The 23,931-nt window shown below is 41.2% G+C and overlaps 1 protein-coding gene across 5 annotated transcripts in view; it reads right to left on the bottom strand.

The window, feature by feature from the left end:
* Positions 1 to 23,931, bottom strand: part of nalcn (sodium leak channel, non-selective) — a 214,278-nt gene that overhangs the window by 48,333 nt on the left and 142,014 nt on the right. For all 5 annotated transcript variants that reach the window (XM_060929521.1, XM_060929523.1, XM_060929524.1 and 2 more), the window contains 3 exons: positions 7,148 to 7,284; positions 4,837 to 4,978; positions 4,458 to 4,531 (listed from right to left, as the gene is read on the bottom strand). In XM_060929521.1, coding sequence (XP_060785504.1) covers positions 4,458 to 4,531; positions 4,837 to 4,978; positions 7,148 to 7,284 — 353 coding nt within the window. The remainder of the gene's footprint in view (positions 1 to 4,457; positions 4,532 to 4,836; positions 4,979 to 7,147; positions 7,285 to 23,931) is intronic.

The following is a 23,931-nucleotide window of genomic DNA, read 5'->3' as shown; positions in this document are numbered from 1 at the left end:
AACCTGATTTCCATGAAACTTGGTGGAAGGGTGTAGCATGGGCCAGGGAAGAGCCAATTAAATTTTGGAATGGATTGAGTCACAGGACGGAGCCACGAATTTAGTTTCACTTTTGCTGATGTTGCGAGATACAGCATTTGGCCTTTGCGGGAGTTTGCGCTCAATGATGTCATACATCTTAAATTCCAGTAGATGGCAGTAAAGTTCAGTGGTGACAAACATAGCCAGTGTAGGAATACAATGGCTCCATGTCACAATCCACGTTCATGGGTACCAGTATTCCTCTGGGTTACACATGTAAGCACAGCACATAATTCTAATAGTTTTGGAAGTATGTCCGGAAATATCAAGTGGTTGCAGTTGCAGATTTTGCATATCGTAGGAGAGTCAACTGTTGTCCTTGGTGGAGGTCTGCATTCTCTGTGTGCCCTTGTAGTCTGATATTAGTTTTATTATAACATCATCCTTTAACCCAGCATCATATACCAAACATGTTTGGTACAACTGAAGAGTAAAGAGGCTTCCTGGGCCAAACATACGCACATAAAGTATTATATACCGTAAATAGTCAAGTTCTGTTTTCAGTTTTCTCTCTCTCTTCCTTGTTATTAAAGGAAGTCATACAATAGATATATTTAAAGGGGAACTGAAGTCATTTTTAAACTTGCTTTATTTCTTAATTAACGTGTTATTGAATTAAATTTTCGGTTTTATTAACCTTATATCGTGATTCATATTGGCAAATTATATTACACTTATCGGCCTTTTCGGTTTTTAGCCATGTTGAATGTAGTTCGTTTGGTCCATGGCAGGCGTCGCTTATCCGTGCGATCTTCACGAGACTTGTGCGAGACTTCAAACGTGAAGTGTCAGCTCCGCCATTTTGAAAACTGTTTACACAGCGGCCAGATCACCATATCATTCCAATTTAGATTAATTTTGAGATTTGCCAGCTTCATCAGCGATGGAGATTATTCCATACGACTTCGAACCAACGTGGAATAGAGAAGAGTTGGAAAGACGACAGGATAAGGACTAGTCTGCCACGCTGGTATTTACGCCATTACTGTCGCACAATTAAAACATGCCAGATCAGGCGGCTGGTGGGATTTCAAAATAATAAATACATGCCTGTATTTTTGTGATAAATACATATTATACTGAGCGCATTTCCCACATAATCCTCACTAAGGTTTCGGACAGCACTACAAAATGGCGTCCCCACTATATAGTGCCCTATATAGTGAGTAGGGAGCGATTTCAGACACAGGGAAAACTTCCGGCTTGATTACGTCAGCATTCGAAGGAGGGCGCGTGCGTCTTTTGACAACACTGGCAAATGTTGGTCACTTTGATTTTCGCTGTACGTTTTACTTCCGTCCTACAATGTCTCGCACAGGTCTCAGCAAATCTCATTTACGGCCATTGCTTTGACATATGGACTGATATATTACATAGCATATTTCAAACACTCATAACTTGCTATAGCAGTGACAAAATAGCTGTCAGAAAATGCATTCCTACATTTTATAAAATGAGATAAATAGAATTTTGATTTAAAAATTTGCCTTCAGTTCCCCTTTAACAGTTATTCCAAGAAATTGAGTCGTACATGAGCTGACAGCCGACAAGGCGCGTAGTGCCGAGTTGGCTATAAACCATGTATGACGAGATTGAGTGGAATAACTGTTTTATTCTATCCACACTCACTGGATTTTAGGAAACAGAACATTTTTATTTTTAGCAAATTTGATAAATAAAAACTTTATACAAAACGTCAGACAAAATCATTTCCACTTAGAGAGTAAACAAACTGGTGAAATGACAGTAGCAATTTGTGAAAAATTCTTTAATCATAATTTTTGAAAAATTAAAAAAAGATACGTTCTTACCATCAAATACTTTTATTCTATATTTTGTTGCTTTTGGGGGTTTTGTTTTCGAGTGGAGTTTTTATTTCGTCCTCGGTTGGTTCAGCAACATGCTCCACCATTTTGTTTTTCTCTACTCACAGTATATGATCTGATAGTCTAGTAGTAGAGTAGAGCGTGTGATTGCTCACATCCAGTGAACGTGGGTAGAATAATTGGTATTATTATACATATAAGCTCCTTTTCTGTCACATTATTGCATATTAACATTGCAGACATTCACTGCATAGTCTCTGAAGTATGGACTGCCCTCTATCTTCATGCACCGTGTACACACACTGCACCATAGCATGGCAGATGGCACTAATTAGCATACAGCGAGTAGCATAGGTAGGGAGCAGGTCTGAATTGTTGCCCTACTGCAGAGAGGAAAACTAATTAATCCCTTTTTATCCTAGTGAAATATAGAGCATGCAATCTGAACATCTAAGTGTGCACCCTGGGTTTAGAGTATATTGGGGTCAGGTCCATTTTTCCATGAGAGCCCCTATGTCTTAAACAAGAAAAGAGGCTTTCTATCAACCCTGCTGAACAACTGCACTCATGTCATCAGTCTTTGCCACAGTTGTAGCCCAACCAAATGGAAGGCCATTATTTTGCTATTCACATCTCTGCTGTTTCATCCTTAAAGGTCCAGCAGGCTGTGCATGCATAACACATTCAACCATTTCTTCCTCATCATCATTCAGGCTGTTTGTCTGTCATTCATTGATGCCGCTATGTTGCCCATTAATTGCAAAGTCATGTACCAGAACACCAGCTAATGACAATCTGGGCTTCAGGAGAATGCGTCAGCCTCATTTATGACCAGTCATTGCGATCTGTGTCTCTGTGTCGGCACATGCAGACAGACCCAAAGCCCCAGACGGCATAAGCAGACAACGTGGGATGGATACTGATGTGCTGTCTGGCAGTTAAGAAGGATGAGAAGGAGGGGTGGTGTGTGTGTGTGTGTGTGTGTGTGTGTGTGTGTGTGTGTGTGTGTGTGTGTGTGTGTGTGTGTTTTGCTAGCAGATAGGCTTGGGCAGGTAAGAAATCTTGCAGACGTGCTCTGAAACCTGATGGTAAACCACCAGGAGCAGGAGCCCCGCATGACATAGTGTGTGATATATTCAGCCTGACACTGCTAGCAGCAACATAGCTGCCAATCTCACAGTGGGGTCAAACATTTAAATTATTAATTAGTTTATTCATGCTGATAGGTGCCCTACAAAGAGGCTGGAGATGGAAGCTCTATGATCTGAACTGACACTGGACTGGATAGACAACAAGCCTGACAAAAACAAAACAAAAAAACAAACAAAAACAAACAAACGAAGAAAAAGCACCTTTACTGTACTGTAATGGAATTAAAATGTTTAGTGCCAGTGCAGAACTGCTATATGTTCTGCTTTATATGAGCATTAGCATCACATTACATTGCCTCTTATTTTATCCACATTCACCGAATACGAGCAACCGTGCACTCTGATTGGCTACTCTACTACGAGGATATCAGCTCATATACCGTGAGTAGAGGAAAACAAAATGGCGGAGCATGTTGCTGAACCAACCGAAGTCGAAATATAAACTCTACTTGAAAACAAAACCCCCAAAAATACAAAAAAAGGCAACAAAATATGGAATAAAAGTTGGTGGTGGTGGAAGACCGTATCTTTTTTTAATTTTCAAGAATTATTATCATCATCGCGGCGGCACGGTGGTGTAGTGGTTAGCGCTGTCGCCTCACAGCAAGAAGGTCCTGGGTTCGAGCCCCGGGGCCGGCGAGGGCCTTTCTGTGCGGAGTTTGCATGTTCTCCCTGTGTCCGCGTGGGTTTCCTCCGGGTGCTCCGGTTTCCCCCACAGTCCAAAGACATGCAGGTTAGGTTAACTGGTGACTCTAAATTGAGCGTAGGTGTGAATGTGAGTGTGAATGGTTGTCTGTGTCTATGTGTCAGCCCTGTGATGACCTGGCGACTTGTCCAGGGTGTACCCCGCCTTTCGCCCGTAGTCAGCTGGGATAGGCTCCAGCTTGCCTGCGACCCTGTAGAAGGATAAAGCGGCTAGAGATAATGAGATGAGATGAGATTATCATCATCGCATTTTTCATAAATCGCTACTCTCATTTCGCTGGTTTGTTTACAGCCTAAGCGGAAATGATTTTGTCGGACGTTTTGTATAAAGTTTTTATTCATCGAATTTGCAAAAAAATGTAAATAAAAATGCTCTGTTTTATCAAAATCCAATGAATGTTGATAGAATACAACAGTTATTCCACTCAATCTCGTTGTACAGTACATGGCTTACAGACAACTCGGTGCTATGCGCTTCGTCGGCTATCAGCTCATGTACGACTCGATTTTATGGAATAACTTAACTATACTACCCTTTCCAGCAATGTTTGCACTAATTAGGACTTGCCTCTAGGATTAGCAAATAACTCTATAACAGTTCATCTTTGTACAGTATAAGTGCAAAAATATTTTAGTTCAGGAAAAAAAAAAAAAAAACTCCAGTGTCTCATACAGAAGGTTTTCCCCAACATACCGTAGAATTTTATTGACGGTTGTTTCTTTTTCCAAGAGGTTGCGTGCGTGGATGCTGAATATTGATTTCCTCAACTAAAGCAGATAAATATATTTAGACAGTCAGCCTCACACAGGAGAAATATTACACAAAGATCAATATGAAGTGCAATTCATTTGCAGGCATCGGCAAATATTTATGCTGTTGTGCTGGAAAACACCTACAAACAAGGTCACGCTTTCACTTCTACTGAAAGCAGGTAGACCATGATATATCACTCTAGTTATTGTGGATTCACAAATTCACAGTGTTTTGGAGGAGTTCTGTATTGATTAATTGACCTATCACACTAATAGTCAGAGTAATGCTTGAGAGAGGTAAGTGTAAATACATATGTTACCTTCTGATCAATGTATTTATTGTCCTCGATGGCTGACCTCTTGGAGTGGTCACAGGAAGAAGAGGAGGCAGAAGGGAGCCTGCGGAACAGACAGCTGGGGTCTTGCTGCTGCCGGTCGATAAACTGTTTCATAAAGCTCTCCCTATATCACACAAAAGCATACAAAGCATGAGCATTTCATGATGTATTCCACAGGATGACTAAAAATAAGAGCCCATGAAATAATCTTACATTTCAGTACTGTACTTCTTTACAAGCTTTAATATACAGTGGGGTCCAAAAGTCTGAGCACGAGTGAAAACGCTTCTATTTTGCATTCTTTTTTAATTTAATACAAAGATTTCCATTACAAATTATACTGCTGACAACAGCTTGAGTGAAAAGTATTTCGTTTGTCCCGTTTTTGCTTTAATGTCAGTGTGCACTCGAGCTGGCATGGACTCCACAAGTTTGTGCAAAACCTTATGATCCATTTTAGATCAAATCCATCCGAGTGTCGTCTGAACACATGCTTCAATAGAGGAGATTAAACATGAGGAAAATCTGACCTTCTGTACAAAGTAGTTAGCATGATACATACCACAAGTTTGCTTACGTTTAAATATTAACATGCCATTGTTGTATGTTATGCCTGATGTAAAGACTCTCGTCTCTGCAAGCCTACCACACAGATTTAATACTTGTCATTTTTAGGGCATACCTAACAACCTGTGTGTTCTTTCTCTCCCCCCCCCCCAATCTGTCCCTCTGAGTTACATGTTGATCCTGGGATTGAGATGCTGGCCTCTTCTGCCCCTCGGACCTGCTTGATCCATCCTGGTGCCCTGTGTCTGGTCGGAGTTTTATCGCACCGCTCCTGTGAAGGACGGCCCCGTGAGGACAGTTGAGGGTTATACCTGTTAAAACTGTTAATATTATAGTCAGGCTGTCTGTTGTTGCCCAAATGAGGATGGGTTCCCTTTTGAGTCTGGTTCCTCTCGAGGTTTCTTCCTCATGTCGTCTGAGGGAGTTTTTCCTTGCCACCGTCGCCACAGGCTTGCTCATTGGGGATAGATTAGGGATAAAATTAGCTCATGTTTTGAGTCGTTCAAATTCTGTAAAGCTGCTTTGCGACAATGTTTATTGTTAAAAGCGCTATAGAAATAAACTTGACTTAAATAGGGACCGAGAAATAGTGCAGAATATTGAATATTCAAAATATAGAACGTTCACTTTCTTTGTTTAAAATATTTCAAAATTCTAAAATCTTCCAATTATGAATGAAAAGAAAATTCAATGTGGCCTCAGACATTTGGACCCCACTGCAGATAATATGACATAAAATAAATAAAAATCAAAAGCAGCATAAATTCTATTATTATACATACAGGACATTTTTTCGATGGAATAAAAACACGTGTTCTATTCCCTTCTAGCGGGTTTCATTCATTTGTTTTGATAACATGCAATATTGCTAGCATATCACTTATCCTACGTGTATTACGCCAACATTCTCTCAAAATCTTCCGTGTTTAATGAAGCAAACCTGGCAGCCATGCTTCATTAAATACGGAAGATTTTGAGAGAATTTTGAAAGAGAAAGATGTGTTGAACACCCGAAAGGAATGTGTATAATAATATTGACTGGCTTTTTTCGTGATATTTCAGATACGTTCCATTCAGCTAACATGATATTGAAGGAGTCAAAGACTCGTTCAATATCATGCAAGTTGAATGGAATATATCTGATATACCACTCAATGCCGGCCAATATTATTTAAGTATTACTCTATGATGAGATCTGGACCTGCCTGATTCACCCTGATTCGCTACTTCTGCTTGGAGCTTTGTGTGCACTTGTGACTCGTTTTCTGCTGCTCTGGATGGTCTCATATGGAAACCCTAAAGCTCTGCACCTTCTGAAAACTGTTTATGTCCAAGACTCACCCTTGCTTCAGTGCAGAATTTCATCTGGATGCTGTAGATATGTACCTAGGAACTGCTACTGTAATCATAAACTCTAGGATGCTCATACTGAACATCCTTTTCAACACACTTATTACTGCTTGTCTATAACTGCATACTTTAATGAGTTATAATCCCACTTTCCAGACTCTTCTGAGTCTGGCTCGTCTCAAGATTTCTTCCTCATATCATCTCAGGGAGTTTTTCCTTGCCACTGTCACCTCTGTGTGGCTCAATAGGGATCCAAATCGACATAATTTCTGGAAAACTGCTTTGTGATGATGTCCATTGTTCAAAGGTCTATACAAATAAAACAGGACTGAAATGAAATTGAATGACACAGGGAGAAGATCAGTTCAGAAGCTACCTGATTCTGGGCACAGTGAAATCTGATGGCAGCTTGGAGATCTTCACCATCTGCGGTCTGTTAGGGAACTTCTCAAAGATACGCAAGCGCAAGGGGAGTTTCTCTTTTGTATCAGCATTGGCCTCGCTCTGCTTCAGCTGTGGAGACAATATGTAAAAAATAAAAAGAAGAAAGAAACACTTTAACTGATGGAAAAACTAAACCAGCAATGACAACTGTTTTGATAGAGATAGATGGTGACCAAAATGTTCTCATTTCATTTCATTTGCAAACAAAGGGATTAGGTTGTTTAAGACAGATATAACTGTACATTTTCAGAACCTGCAAAAGGATGACACTGTCTTGGTGTACCTTAACTAGAACACTGGAGCCCTATCGGTAGACATTTCAGCGTAGCAATGAGCATACTCCAGCTTCCCCTCTGCAGACAGTGTATGAAACAGAGTGCTGTAGGTTACTGTGTGATGTATTTCTCTGAATTAAGTGCTGTGACCTTTTATCCTTCCATAGTTTCATAATGCCACAAAGGCACACTGGTGCTTAGCACTGTGTATAAGAGAAACCCACTCATCTTCCTACTGCCAAGCATTCAAGTAAGAGGAGAAATGAGTCCGACTGAAGCCTTGGAGGTAGTATTTATACACAGGTCTGTGCATTCCATCAAATAATTATAAACCGTGCTCGAACACTATGCTTGTTGCAGCACACAGTGCTGTTCTGAAATCCTGCCCAAAGATGGCAGCAGCATCCAGCCTGAAAGAAGTCATGCCGAAATAATCAGCCCCCACACCACACATCAGGAAAACAACACCAAAGCAAATTAACAGCACAAAATCCATTTACATTCTGAGGCAGGTCATAAAATGTATATAAGCAAGATGAACTGTTCACATTGGACGAGCAATGGGGAAAAAGTACAGTAACATCACAATTTATAATGTACAATTATATCAATTAATTGTTTCTGAAAATTGACACTCCTTGGGCTGGCACGGTCGGTCTGGAAGCCTGTAGATAAGTCTGATACATTTCTGATGAGAAAGGGAAGCCATGGATAGATGCTTATCAGTGTCAGTGAAAACAAGCTGCCAGCCCTCCAGTCTTTCTCCCATCTTTTGATGCAAGACCACCAAAAATAACTGTGCTGAAGAACTGAATTAGTGCATTTACTTGGTTCTGGTACAGTTGTAATATACTTAAGCAATACTGCATGAGCAAGAATACAGTTTGAAGAAGAAGAAGAAGAAGAAGAAGATATACCAAACATCGGTACAGCTATGATTTGGTAGTAGGTACAAGCCCACAGGCTGAGTACCATAGGTAATCCCAGTTGTGCTGATATTCAGTATAACAGCACACATGCATATGTGACATTGCTTTTATACAACAGTTCCACAACCCTGAGTCTAAAAAGTTGGGACGCTGTGTAAAACGTCAATAAAAACAGAATGTAATGATTTGAAAATTCTTTTTGGTCTGCATTCAATTGAATACACTACAAACACAAAATATTTAATGTTCAAACTGATAGACTTTCTCTCTCTTTTTTGTAAATATACACTCATTCTGAATTTGATGCCTGCAACACGTTCCAAAAAATTTGGGACAGGAGCAACAAAAGACTGGGAAAGTTGTGGAATGCTCAAAAAACACCTGTTTGGAAAATTCTACAGGTAAACAGGTTAACTGGTAACTGGAAAGGCTCAGTTATTCGCAAGCAAAGATGGAGCGAAGGTCACCACTTTGAGATAAACTGTGTGGACAAACAGTCTGACAGTTTCAGAACAATGTTTCTCAATGTACAATTGAACACAAAGGATTTTAAGGATTTCACCATTGACAATCTATAATACCATCAAAATAGTCAGAGAATCCAGAGAAATCTCTGCACGTAAGGGCCGAAAACCAACAGTGAACACCCGTCACCTTTGATCCCTCAGGTGTCACGGCATTAAAAACCAACATGATTGTATAAAGGATATTACTACATGGGCCTGTGAACACTTCAGAAAACCAGTGTTGGTAAACGCAGTTTGTCACTGCAACACATTCGGAAAAAAAGAAATTGGGATGGGGGCAATTTGTGGCTAGTAATGAGGTAAAACAATTAAATAACGATGTGATCCGAAACAGGTGATTTCAACACGTGACTGTAATCATGATTTGGCACAAAAATCAGAATCCAGGAAAGGCCTAGTCTTTGAGGAGCAAAAAGGATCTCCAGTTTGCCAGCAAACGTGTGAGAAAAGTATTGAAATGTTTAAAAACAATTTTCCTCAAAGAAACATATGAAGGGATTTGGATATTTCACCCTCTATGGTGCATAATATCATTCAATGATTCAAGGAATCTGGAGGAATTTCAGTGCATAAAGGGCAAGGGCGCAAGCCTAAGCTGAACACCCATGATCTCTGACCCCTCAGAAGGCACTGCATCAAGAACCGTCATTTATCTATAGCTGATATAATCACATGGGCTCGGGATTACTTTGGAAAACCTTTGTCAAGCATGACAATACAGAGTTACATCCACAAATGTCAGTTAAAACTTTATTGTGCAAAAAGGAAGCATTATATTAACCGTGTCCAGAAGCACCATCGACTTCTCTGGGCTCTGAGGCATCTGGGATGGACCATCACACAGTGGAAACATGCATTGTGGTCAGACAAATCAGTATTTCAGGTCTTTTTTTTTGGAAGAAATGGACACTGTGTACCCCAGACCCAAGATAAAAAGGACCATCCAGACTGTTGCCAGCAACAAGTCCAAAAGCCAGGGTGTGTCATGGTATGGTATGCGGTTGTGTCAGTGCCCTTGGCAAAGGTACCACTTCAGTGGTGGCAGAATTAATGCAGAAAAGTACATTGAGATTTTTGAGCAACATATGCTGCCTTCAAGACGACATATTTCATCTCATCTCATTATCTCTAGCCGCTTTATCCTTCTACAGGGTCGCAGGCAAGCTGGAGCCTATCCCAGCTGACTACGGGCGAAACGCGGGGTACACCCTGGACAAGTCGCAAGGTCATCACAGGGCTGACACATAGACACAGACAACCATTCACACTCACATTCACACCTACGGTCAATTTAGAGTCACCAGTTAACCTAACCTGCATGTCTTTGGACTGTGGGAGAAACCGGAGCACCCGGAGGAAACCCACGCGGACACGGGGAGAACATGCAAACTCCACACAGAGAGGCCCTCGCCGGCCCCGGGGCTCGAACCCAGGACCTTCTTGCTGTGAGGCGACAGCGCTAACCACTACACCACCGTGCCGCCCGACGACATATTTTCCAGGGATATTTCCAAAAGACAATGCAAAACCACATTCTGCACACATTACAAAGGCATGAGTGTGGAAGAAGAGGGTGCCTGTTCCCTCTGTCCCCAGGAGAAAATCTCATCTCATCTCATTATCTGTAGCCGCTTTATCCTGTTCTACAGAGTCGCAGGCAAGCTGGAGCCTATCCCAGCTGACTACGGGCGAAAGGCGGGGTACACCCTGGACAAGTCGCCAGGTCATCACAGGGCTGACACATAGACACAGACAACCATTCATACTCACACCTACGGTCAATTTAGAGTCACCAGTTAACCTAACCTGCATGTCTTTGGACTGTGGGGGAAATCGGAGCACCCGGAGGAAACCCACATGGACACGGGGAGAACAAGCAAACTCTGCACAGAAAGGCCCTCGCCGGCCCCGGGGCTCGAACCCAGGACCTTCTTGCTGTGAGGCGACAGCGCTAACCACTACACCACCGTGCCGCCCTCAGTTTCAAACTAGGAAGTGGAAATTTATGTGGCGAACACAGACGAGTGGAGTGATATATACAATGAAATGCCCCAGTGTAGTTATTAGAAATACAGGCACTCTTGGAATGCCACTCGCCCAATCAAATTAGTTGACCAGAACTAAATGTTGTATAAACATGTATATACACTATTCCTTAATCTGACTAGTGTACAACTCATTGAAGAACTAGTTGTGTTATTAGTGCTGAGAGAGGTGGATGGTACCAGGCCATTAGACATTAGGGTTGAGAGAGAGGCATGCTTTGACCTGCCCCATAAGCACCTCATGGGAGATTTTGTTATTTGGAGCTGAAAATCCTCCAAGACAAAAGAATATAAAGAAACCATCTGTGTTGTAGTGTTAGTAACAATTCGCCTCCTTTCACTCCCATCCACACCAACATCAACACACTGAAGCTCTACAGAGACATGCTAAAGTGCTACAGATGTACGGTCCTGAGAGTAATTTCAGTACACTTGAATATTTTAAACGGGGTAAAATGTTCAGATCTACAGTAAAATACAACACTTGAAACAACAGGATATCCGTGTTCTGCTGTTTGATTTGGAAAGGATGCAATTCCTGTGGGCAGGCAATAAAGGTAACCCATCCCACTGATTACAACGTGCAGCAAAACTCAGAAGAGATGAGTGGCCTTCATTCTTGACCTTTTACTGAGACCTTACTTGAGGTCCTTGCTAGTTAGCAACTTCAGAGAACTGCTACAGTCAGGACTTTTACAGCGACTGGCTTGCACTGGACCAAAGCTGATTTTCCCTATGATACAAAAACAACATTTGTTTCCAGATAACTGGATTGGTTAAGAATGTGAGATTCTTTTTGCCAGTCCCCAAGGTACCAATCAATGGCTCCATGCTTGGCAGGACCGCTGCAACTGAACGCTCCACTCAGCAGCAGCTTCTGATTAGCTCTCACCCAACCCTGCTCGAGACATGGCCCACTGCAGAGAGAACACATGCTCCCCACTATTTACATCCTTTGTATAAACAGTTGAATAGAAGAACCTGTACGGCTCCGCTACGCTGAGTTCTGCCTGCTTGTTTATTCATAGATCTTGTTTATTCCTTTATTACCAAGACTGAAAGAAATAAAACTGAGAAAACAAATGCTACTGCTGAGTAAACCCAAAAAGTAGGAAAGTTACTGACAGCAACGGTAAGCATACAAAAGTATCTCCTCACAGTGGCTAGGTTAGAGAAGAAAAAAAAATAGCTAATTTGACCGCCTGAGACTCGGTTGAAAAGCTGGTTTAATGGAGGTGTGCTGATAGAGACTGAGCTGCATTACGCACATATAAAATGACCTGCAGTACAGTGATGGATTTACATGACTGAGTGAAAAATAGCCATGTTGTTCACATACTAATTGAAACAAGCATATGAGCTACAATGACTTGCTCATTTTTACATTAACACAGGGTTTGGTAAGTTAATAAAGGGAGTATGTTCATGAACAGTGCATTGTTTCTGCTCTTCATAATGATTAATATGATATGGCGTTTCTCATAAATCAGAGCAGTAAAAGCCAAAAGGCTGCAATTTATGTGGCAGCTTTCAGACATATTATTGCGATCCATTCATTCCTTTTCACACATTCTTTCCAATTTCAGGCTCGGGTGAACTGCACGTTATTGTATTCTTAAGGTCATCCAACTCAGGAGGACTGGGCTTTTATTAATGATCAATCACTTTGTGGTTTGAAGCACGTTCATTAAAAAAATGGCATTGATGGGTCCTGGGTGGTGGAGTCATGTTAATCCTCCATGAATTCATCCTCCAAATCCATGAAACCAAGTACACTCAGGTATCCCAAGATTCTATGCAGAACCCTACAACAGTGAACCCTTCTTTGGAAGCTAACAACCCTTAATTATCCAATGAAACCTTAAAGAAGCTTTGACCATCCCTTTTTTTTGTCCATAATGTCCATTTGCCAAGTCAGAATCAGAGTGAGACTGATATGTTTGGTTGATCTGGACTTTATTTTGGTTTTACACAGCATGTAATCAAATAAATCAAAAAGCTGAGCTGAAAAGCGCTCACTTGTTGGTCGGAACATGGTGATGGAAAAAGATGAACAAACTTTTGCCTAGTGTGGGTAGAAATTGCAAAAATCATGCAAACATGAAGAACACAGAATTGGTTCTAAATAAATGATAATGCTCCTGAGTGGCATGACAGAAAAGCATCTGCCCTATCGTCCGGAGATCACAAGTTTGATTTCTGACGATGCCACAACCATCTGTGGCCGGGAGGAGAAAAGAAAGCAAATTTGGAAGCAAACTCTTTCTGCCAGGGCAGCACGGTGGTGTAGTGGTTAGCGCTGTCGCCTCACGGCAAGAAGGTCTGGGTTCGAGCCCCATGGCCGGCGAGGGCCTTTCTGTGCGGAGTTTGCATGTTCTCCCCGTGGGTTTCCTCCGGGTGCTCCGGTTTCCCCCACAGTCCAAAGACATGCAGGTTAGGTTAACTGGTGACTCTAAATTGACCGTAGGTGTGAATGGTTGTCTGTGTCTATGTGTCAGCCCTGTGATGACCTGGCGACTTGTCCAGGGTGTACCCCGCCTTTCGCCCGTAGTCAGCTGGGATAGGCTCCAGCTCGCCTGCGACCCTGTAGAACAGGATAAAGCGGCTACAGATAATGAGATGAGACTCTTTCTGCCGTATCAATCACAGTGACACTACATGAACATGGATGTCTGTGAGCTCATGCACGTGGAAGGATAGCTTTTTCCTCTGAGTGTGTTACACTGCCCTGTGACATAGCACGAGCAGCAATTTGAAAAGACTTTGGCTGATTTAACATTTTAGAAGAAGCATGTATTAGCACTCCTGGGTTAGTTGCTGTCATGCAGTAGGGGAGACTTAACTGTTGGGTGGGAAATACCCAAGACTAAATTAGGAAGAAAATTGGGGAAAATTTAGAAAAGTACTAGTAACTAGCTTTAAAATGTATGCATTGCATTCAGCATATATTTTCTCTTTTTGTTCATCCAGAACACACAGCATTTCTCTAATACTACACCTCTGTCGTTTGGCTCAGTATACACTTCGCCAGTCAGTATAGCAGCTCGCATCTATAAAACTAATGCTCACCACTCAAAATACACAGCATGCTGGGTTCACATCCTGCAGTTGGGTCAATACAAGATCGAATGTCTTTCTCACTGAACTGAACCATGCTAGATTTAGATTAGAACAGGACTAAGACCATCTCACTCAGACGGGTTGTTTTGGTCCATATCCAAGTGCAGTCAATGTTTTCTCATCAGCCTCAAGAATCACACTAATGGAGAAAATGCAACAGGGTTCAATTCAAACAGTAAGAGTTTAGATGTAAAGCCTGACTAAGAGGCTGTCCACACGGCAACGGATTCAGATGAATCTGATAAAATTGTTTATCGTTTCGGCCTGGCGTCCACACGGTACCGGCGTTTTGGGTGCCCCAAAACGATATTTTTTGAGAACGGGTTCCAGAGTGGAAAAATCTGGCAACGGCGCCGTTGCAAAGTCGTCTGGATGAGTAGAACGGATTTGTTTACGATGACGTCACAACCACATGACTAGAACAAGCAGCACTCTCGCTGTTTTGTATGAACCACTGCATTGCATTCACTTTTGTATACAGCTTTTCTTTTAAATAAACAAGTAACTGAACCATTTCTTGAATTTCTTTTTTTTATTGGATAAGACTGCTTTTCAAAATGTTCACACACAATAAGAAAATTAAGTTATATAAAACTATGCACACTAATAAAACTAATTTGTACACACAGAAGGCACGATTTCCTCGCGTAGTCGCAGCCATCTTCTTCTTGTTGTTGTGTGTTTGTTCCTGTGAGTGCCTCACACCGGGTAGAAGAAGGGGTTTATGTGCATGCGTCCTACTTCTTCTATTGTTCTGGTGTCTCCGATGGGACCGTCTTACAGCGCACGTAGAGGTGTGGCATGTGTATTGCATCGTTTTCAGCAAGCGTTGCGTTGCCATATGTACCTGATATTTTACTGATCCGTTGCCCATGTGGACGTGATATTTTTTTTAATAAAATCTCGTTGCCGTTGTTGTGTGGATGTAGCCTAAGTAGCTTTCCAGTATTCATCTCCTCACAAGCTCAGCATATTCAGTAGGTGAATATTGGGAGGAAAGAGTTGAGTTTAACTTGCCAGTAGCACTTCAGTTTGTCTATGATGGTCATATTGTGACTGGATTATTACAATTATCACTCATCTAACGAGTGTCCAATGTAGAACTGATGAGCTTGTCTTGATTATGTTCACTGTAATTAAAAGCAGACCAGAAAAGGAAGCTGAGATAGGAAAATTCTTTCTCGGAAAATGTTTTTCGTTTGTTTATCACAAAACAAGTATAGTTTGCGCAGTAATAATTCTTTAAAGTGTTTCTGGGCCTAGATCATCATATAATTTCAAAGATAGCATAGAAAAAAAACCACATTTGCAGTATTACTGTACCATCATGCTACTCTTCACATTATTCTGGTCATTATTCCGGCCATCATGTTACTGTTTACATTATTTTTGGGTCAGAGCTGCTTAGGATATGCTCATTAGGGATACGTAGTTTTCATAGGTATGACAGTCACTTGAAGGGAAAGGGAAAGGTTGGGAGTGTTTTCATTACGGAGGGCTGTAAACATTGCACCACAGAGGTACACAGGTATACAACAATGAGATATCACTGCAAAAAATGATCTCTTGTTGAGAGGAAATATCTTTAATATGGGTGACTTTATCTATTATTTCTTATTAGAAGTTTACTAGAACTCAAATATAAGATTATTTAGCTTACTTTGAGACGCTTTTACTAATTTCAAGCCTTAAATTTTCTTATTCTATGGAGCACTTGCATGTGACGTCACAGCCGATCCAGATTGTGACAGACGCCATCTTGTTGGTCAAACGCCATATTTCCGCCTTCTACTTCTGCTTCTACCTTTTCTTCTGGAAAACCCTACTATATACAATTCTACTACAATGGCTGTGGCTACAAGCTCTCCCTACCTGTGCACGGTTTTTATGTTTTTTGTGTGTATTTTTGCGTGTTGTTCGTCTGTACCGGACTTCAGTATCCACTACAACCGTATGGACTTACTGGACATTGGTTTCCAGCAGAAAATGACGGTTTGTAGCGATTTCCATCGCATGCACAACATTCCGGACGAGATAGCGAGACCAGCGGGGTCTCCGTGGATTGTTAAAGCGAAGGAGGCGGCGTCGGGAGCGGAAGCAAAAGCGAGGCTGCAGAGCCGGTGTTCTGTAAAGTTATCCTACCTCTTGGATTTGTCCTACCAAGCCTACTGCGCATGCGCGAAATCCAGGAGGGTACACCGGCCTGTTGACTAAGCTCAGAAAACAGCCACTCAAACCTCCACTGCTAAGCCTCTACCTCTCCAACGCCAGATGCATGGTAAACAAGACGGACGATTTGGAATTACAGCTGGAATTACCTTATTCTATTCTATAATCAGCTGGTCAGTGCTATACTCAATACTTAAGTGACTTACCCATCCAATGAGGATTATTTTCTTGTTTACAAGATGCCACATCTGAGTTGCTGACAAATCCTGAATTTCTGTAAAGATAACTGTCCAGAGATTTATAAGCACGCAGTGCTTCACCACTGAACAGCGAGGGAAAGTTGATGAGGTAATTATACACGTCTGGGTATTCCGCTGGCAGTTCAATATCCACGGACATGGTCGTGAAAATTCCGTCCGGTAAGCCATAAGGGTCACTAATCTGTAGATCGTTTATTTTAGACATATATCTAGTTATCTGTTCATTAGAAAAATGAGCCGTGTAGTCCGTCGGTTGAAATTGATCCATTCTGTACACGAGTGCAGCAGTATTCAGCTGTGTTTTTTACCGACAAGATGGCGGCTGTGTACTTTCTGGTCACGTGACTGCAAGATCTCTATTGGCAGATCATTTTGCTCATTTTAAGCATTCAATTCTAGAAAGAAGCAAAATTATCTGCCAATAGAATAAGAAAATTTAAGGCTTGAAATTAGTAAAAGCATCTCAAAGTAAGCTAAATAATCTTATATTTGAGTTCTAGTAAACTTCTAATAAGAAATAATACACTGCAAAAACCCGGCTTACAAAAACAAGAAAAAAAGTAATAAAATTAGGAATATTTTACTTAAAATAAGCAAAATTATCTGCCAACAGAACAAGAAAATATGACTTGGCAAGATTTTTAAAAACAAGTAAATATATCTAGCTTTAGAAACCCCACAGATGTCTTAAAACTAGTGTATTTATACTAAAAACAAGTAAAGTTGTACTACTCATTTTAACATGCTAGATACTTTGTCCCCCAACCAACAGTTTGACTATTTCATCTGGGCATATTGGTGTGCTCTGTTTAAGTAAGTGTTTATACCAACTGAGACCGCCAAATAAATCAAAATCAAAACAACAAACCAATCCATTTTGTAGCCTATTTTTGTTGCCAGATTGACAATACAACAATTCATTTAACTTAGTTATCTGTTTTGTGTTAAGAGATTAAAAGAAAGGATAAGATGCTTGAAATAAGAAATTCTGACTTTGACAAACTTGTCATGGTTAATATAACACCGATGAAATTATGGTAATTCTCATTTTAAGACAGAACTTACTCATAACCAGTAATAAAATCTCAATAACTAGTTATAATACCTTATTAAGATAATTGAGGGAAAAAATGCTTAAAGTAAGTGAAATACTCTTACACAAAACCTGCCTGGAAAGGAGAATTATCTTGGCAGACAAATAACAAGCATATTTTGTCTTGATTTAAGATATTTAATCTTGGTTAGATTTTACTTTTTGCAGTGTAGATAAATTCACCCATATTAAAGATATTTTCTCTCAACAAGAGATCATTTTTTGCAGTGTACAGCACTGAAGTCCTTCAACAGTGCATCATTTTTAGAACTATAATAAAGGAATACCATAGGCCAGTTCTAAAGTAATAGACATAAGGAGTGCAGAGAGAGAGAGAGAGAGAGAGAGAGAGAGAGAGAGAGAGAGAGATAACCTTCACTCCTACAGCACAAACAGCCCAGGATAGACTAAACAAACGACAGTAGGCATCTGTTAACATGGAGCGCATTCATGTACACACAGGCACAAACAGCTACAGATGTTGTCCTGAAAAACAAGGATTACAAAGCACCTGGCAGCAGTTGTAAAGTTCTTCGGGTTATAATTAGAATTAATTTACATGACATCTTTCATAAACTCTCTGATCTCCATGGCAGATGCAGCAACCATTTTTAATAATAAGCCATTTTTAACAAACACAAACAGGACCGGACGCACTAAGCTTTTTGTTCCCTGTTTCAATTACAATTATGACACATTATGCAAAAAAAAAAAAAAAGTGTCAAGTATGAAACTGGAGTACAAGCCGAACAGTGCACTTCTCAGTCTCATACATAACCCTCATCATTCATTTGAGGGAGGATTATGCAAAAAGTAGAGAGCCGATGCAAAATAAGTGTGGAGGTGATGGAAATGCAGCTGATTATACATTTCCTTTGATTTACTCAAGCTTGGGTGATTAGCAGTGGCCAGTTTTGTGCATAATTTTCTCCACCTCCCAACCAGGAGTACATTAGCGGCATGTGTGTTGCTTGGAGAAATAAATCAAGTGTTTCCAGGTGTCTGTATTGATGTGTCTTGGGCTCAAATGTGCATTGGGGACTGAATTTTGTCTCTCACAAAAGTATCTGATGTTATTGACAGTTTCTTCCTTTTATGTAAGCTTAGAAAGGATTACTCTGCTCCATCAAAAGCACATTATTAGCTGAAAGGGAATAAGTGCAAACAGGATGTCATTTTTTTTTTTTTTAGAAATAAAATTACAGCAAGTACCTGATCCGTATCATGCACTGGCTGATACTCAGAGATTTTGCATAGGTATTGTATGAAAAACTAGAGGCATCATATGCTTTACTGTTTCACATTGACGCCCCTTAGGGTAATAGAGGACAAACTAAAGCAGGGTTCATGGTTAGGCCTTTAGTTGTCTACTCACATTAGTAATGCATGAGTTGACTAAGACCCCGTCCACACGTAGCCGGGTATCTGCTAAATCGAAGATATTTTTCTACGTTTTGGCCTGTCATCCACATGAAAACACATCAAAAACGAATATTTAAAAAAACTCCGGGCAAAGTGAAGATTTTTGAAAACTCCGTGTATGCCTTTTCGTGTGGACAGAGATAACCGGAGGTTTGCGTTTTAGAATGTCACAATCTGTGCCAAAAAAATGACAACAAATCTGCCCTGACGTCAAACGTGCGACCTTTGTTTACTGCAGAAGCCAGATTAAGCATGGACTTAAGCTAGCCGCACACCACGGCGATCCACGCGGTACCGAACCGACCCATTTCAGAGCCGACTCCCGACAGGGCACGCACATATCGCCCGACTGTTGACGAGTGCAGTCGCGATTGAAGCGACACGTGACATCTTAATAGCTTTGTGATTGGCTATTGGATATAGTTACTGTTAAATCCAACACTTGAAGATGCTACAGGCTGAATTACAAATGACACAACATGGAATATGTAGTGCACTATCTAGGCTGCATGAGCTATTATTCCCAACCTTAAATAGTGCACTTATATAGGGGAGTTAAAGCGATTTGGAATTCAGCCACACAACTTGAGCAGAGTGGCTTTCCAGCCCACTGTGTCTATGGATAAAGCTTCAGTCTATGGAATTACAGTATATACCTGCATTAGGTGCTACCAACACGTATTCCTCACGCTAGAAATTGTGTTTAATGATGTCACGTGTTATATGCGAAAGATATGATTGGCTATTGCTAGCGACTCTCGCCGATCAGTCTGGCTCCCGATTAGTTTTTCGAATCGGCTGTGAGATGAGTCGGTACCATCGAAAACTAGTCTTTACGCCTGACTCGCGACTTCAGTTGGCTCGGTACGCTGAAAATCGGCGTAGTGTGCGGCTAGCTAAAGAGTAATGGATCGGAGTAGTGCCTTGAAAGCGTTAATTATTGTGCAGGTGCTATTTACATCTTTAATTTTAGAAGCCCAACTACTGCTCCAAGAGCACAGGCGATGTGATTAGGGGGTAGGATTTGGGGAAATAGCCATCTACAGGTTTGGAATGCTTATGAATGTGATTGAAAACGCAGATGTTCGGTTATGTGTGGAAGGGATTTTTTTCGAAGACGAGGTGGTGTGGATAAAACATTTTTATAAACGGAGGGGGGGAAAATGTTCGGTTTTAAAAATACCCGGCTACGTGTGTACATGGCATTAGATCCAGAAGCAGTTGTAAGTTTAGTCATTTGGGATAAAGAGAAAAATGAATATTTTGGTTGAGGTCAAAGGTTATTGTGGAAAATGGATCATTTTATGATTTGTTCTTAATCTTGGGTAAACCTTAACCAACACACACACACACACACACACACACACACACACACACACACACACACACACAAAAAAAAAAAAAGAGCTTGGCAACTGTCCAAGTAGCAAACTTATCCTGTGGCAAACTTTATGGCAATCTTGTTAGAAGTCAACAGGAAGCAGCACCAAAATGGCAATAAAAGTAATGCAAAAAACACCATACAGGAGAAGTCTGATGAGCTTTTCAGAGAAAAAAAAAACAGGGTTGATTACATGAATTTTTGTTTCAGTTAGTGTAGATTGGGTTTGGATCAGTACTTCTAACTTTGAGTCAAGTCGGTGTGGGTTAAATATATTACTCTGCTGTATTTAGGCATGCACCGCGAGTTGGCCTACACTGCAAAAAATTGAAAACTGAATTTGAGGAGAAAATTACTTAATACTAGTGAAATTATCTTGCTACATGGACAGATATTTTTACTTGATAAGACATCTTAGGGCATATTCACACCTACGTTGTTTGGTCCGGACCAAACGAACCAAATTTCCCTTGGTCCGGACCTTTTGGGTTGGTCTGAATACAAACCACCGAACTCTGGTCCGGACCAAACAAGCGGACTGAGACCGAGCTGCAAGGTCGGACTCGGTCCGGACCAAAGGAACCCTGGTGCGGACCTTTTGGAGGTGTGAAAGCAGACCGGACCTAATCCGACAGTTTTGCTTTTTTGTACCTCGGGAGCTTCCGTCGTTTGTCGAGCATTATGGGAAACAGAGTCTTGACACTCCACCGCAAAGTGCAAACACTGTTTCGGTTGTCAAGGGAACCTTACAACAGTCGTTCAGTCATTCAGACCAGTGGTAGGCTAGACTACAGAGTACAAAAAATGAGTAGGGGGCAAACGTGGGCCGAGGAAGAAACGTGTACCCTTGTGGATATATGGGCAGATGTCCACATATCTGAGCTTTTGGAGAGAACACACAAAAATGCCGACGTGTTTGCTGTATTCAGTGAGAAAATGAAGGAGAAGGGGTTCACGCGCTCCCCAGAACAGCGCTTTGTGCGCGTGTCATCTCTGAACAATAGCTGAACGACCTCAGGGCGCGTGGCTTTGTTGACAGATTTTGGTCCGCTTACTAAAATGTACAGTGTGAAAGCGAACCCCACCAAAATGAAAAAATAAAAAAACATTTGGTTCGGACCAAAGCAAGTGAACTATCGAACTATCCTGGTCTGAATACACCCTTAGAATAAGTTGATTGCAATCTAGAACTAAGTTTAATAATCTCAGAGTTGGTGTCTTGTATCCTTCTAATAGGAAATGTTAGACTATTTCAACTATTTTCAAGATATTTTCACTTGCTAAGATATCATTTTTTGCAGTGTAGTGGTTAGCGTGTCCACTGCAAAAAACTGAAAACTGAATTTGAGGAGAAAATTCCTTAATACTAGTGAAATTATCTTGCTGCATGAACAGATCATTTTACTTGACAAGACATCTTGGAATAAGTTGGTTACAATCTAGAACTAGTTTTAATAATCTCAGAGTTGGTGTCTTGTATTCTTCTAATAGGAAATACTCGATCGTTTCAACTATATTCAAGATATTCTAACTTGCTAAGATATCATTTTTCCAGTGTAGAAGAACACAAGACACCAACTCTGAGATTATTAAAACCGGTTCTAGATTGTAACCAACTTATTCCAAGATGTCTTGTCAAGTAAAATGATCTGTCCATGCAGCAAGATAATTTCATTAGTGTTAAGGAATTTTCTCCTCAAATTCAGTTTTCAGTTTTTTGCAGCGTGCACCTCTCGACCAGGAGATCGTGAGTTCTACTCGCAGCAGGGTCATACCAAAGACCATCATAAAAATGGTACCTGCTACCATCTGGCAAGGCAAGCTGCAATATAGCTGTGGATGGGGAAGTCAAACTCTCTTGGTTACCAGAGGACCAGCCCCCCACTGTAACCCTAGCTGTATAGACCCCTTTCACATGACGTCACCGCGCCGCGAGATTTTGTTAGGCGCCATATTGGAAGACCAAGTACATGCACTCACAATATAAAACAAAGTACGAGCGAGAGTAAAGTGACACGATGGATGATAGTTCTGGTTATGTGAGTACATTACCAGTTGCAGAAAGGGCACGGTATATGGAAAAACTGGCTGTGATTGCTGGGTTTGACCCATATGATAAGACTCGGGGCAAGGGAGAATGGAAACATAAGGAGGACCGGACACCAATTCTGCCATCTGTTTGCTACCCAGACATTGTAAACTATTTGTTGTTTACACCCAGTGCTTACACTCAGTGTTCGAACTATGCCGATATTTTCGGGGGGGGGGGGGTCCCTTTTTTTCCCTTGGGGGTGTGTGTGCTTGCGCTTGTCTCGGAGCGCGGATCTCCAAACACATGAGAAGCCTATCTTACGCACATATTACGTGGACTCCACACCTCCACACACGCATCGCGTCTGAAGTCATAACTCATCAGGGGAAATCGTGTCCGCATTTGCATGTTCAAAAAAACAACCTCGCGTCAACAATGATACCACACACAAGGAAAAAAAAAAAACAGTCAGGCTACTCAACAACCAACCTGGCAGCAGCGAGCAAGCCCCAAACCATCCTAAATTATTATTATTATTAAATTGTAGAAGTCTGGGAGGCTTGCTCCTCATACAGTTATCAACTTGGGGCCACTTTAGCATGTTTTAAATCTGAATTTCTTGCGTTTGCTTACCTCAAAGTGTCCGCAGATCATGCACAGACTTATCCATTATATCCACAGTTTTTTTGCCAAGTCTCACACAGGTTTCTTTCAAGTCTACTGTTGGGCCAATAAATCATAAATAAAACAGCTCAGATTTGTTTGTTTAAGTCGTTTGCCACTCCACTTTATTCTCGTGGGTTCACATACCGCTGCCGTTATTATCCCCTTATCACAAGTTTGTTGGTCTTCCAAAATGGCGCAGGGTCTGTTTACTTCCGGTTTCAGGTGACGTCAGTGAAAGGGGTCTATAGGTGAGAGGCCAAGGGCTATCGAAATGGAGATCGGCACCACACCCATACGTCTTAAAGAGTTGGTTAGTACTGGGACAGGAGACTTCCTGGGAAGACCAGATTCTGGTGTGAGAGGGACTTTGACTTTCGACTTACGAGATATATATATATATATATATATATATATATATATATATATATATATATTTGGCTTTGATATAATTATTATATGTATTAGTTCTGTAGCCTCCATACGCCAATCTATATTTAACCTTTCTCTTATAAGCCCAGAATGCACGCACAGCCCCTCTCTCTCAAGACTTGGCGGAGTTCCATAAGGAGCACAGGGAAAGAGGGGGTCATTTTTTCCCTCTCATTTACCCTCTAATGAAGCATGGCAGCACTGCATAGACTATAAACTCCCAGATCACTTAGAGGTGCACCTGTGGCACCGGTGGGGCCGGCTGCCAGGTTGCTCAGTGGGGTGGGAGTGACGGAGCATGGACGCTGTTCTTCCCAGTGTCCTGTGGGAGAAGTGCAAGGTGACATTGAAGCCACTGTGTGTTCTGT

This window comes from Neoarius graeffei, chromosome 9, assembly GCF_027579695.1.
Source record: "Neoarius graeffei isolate fNeoGra1 chromosome 9, fNeoGra1.pri, whole genome shotgun sequence".
In the NCBI taxonomy this organism is placed as follows: Eukaryota; Metazoa; Chordata; class Actinopteri; order Siluriformes; family Ariidae; genus Neoarius; species Neoarius graeffei.
The sequence above is the reverse complement of the archived record's forward strand: the minus strand, read 5'-3'. Positions and strand labels throughout refer to the sequence as shown.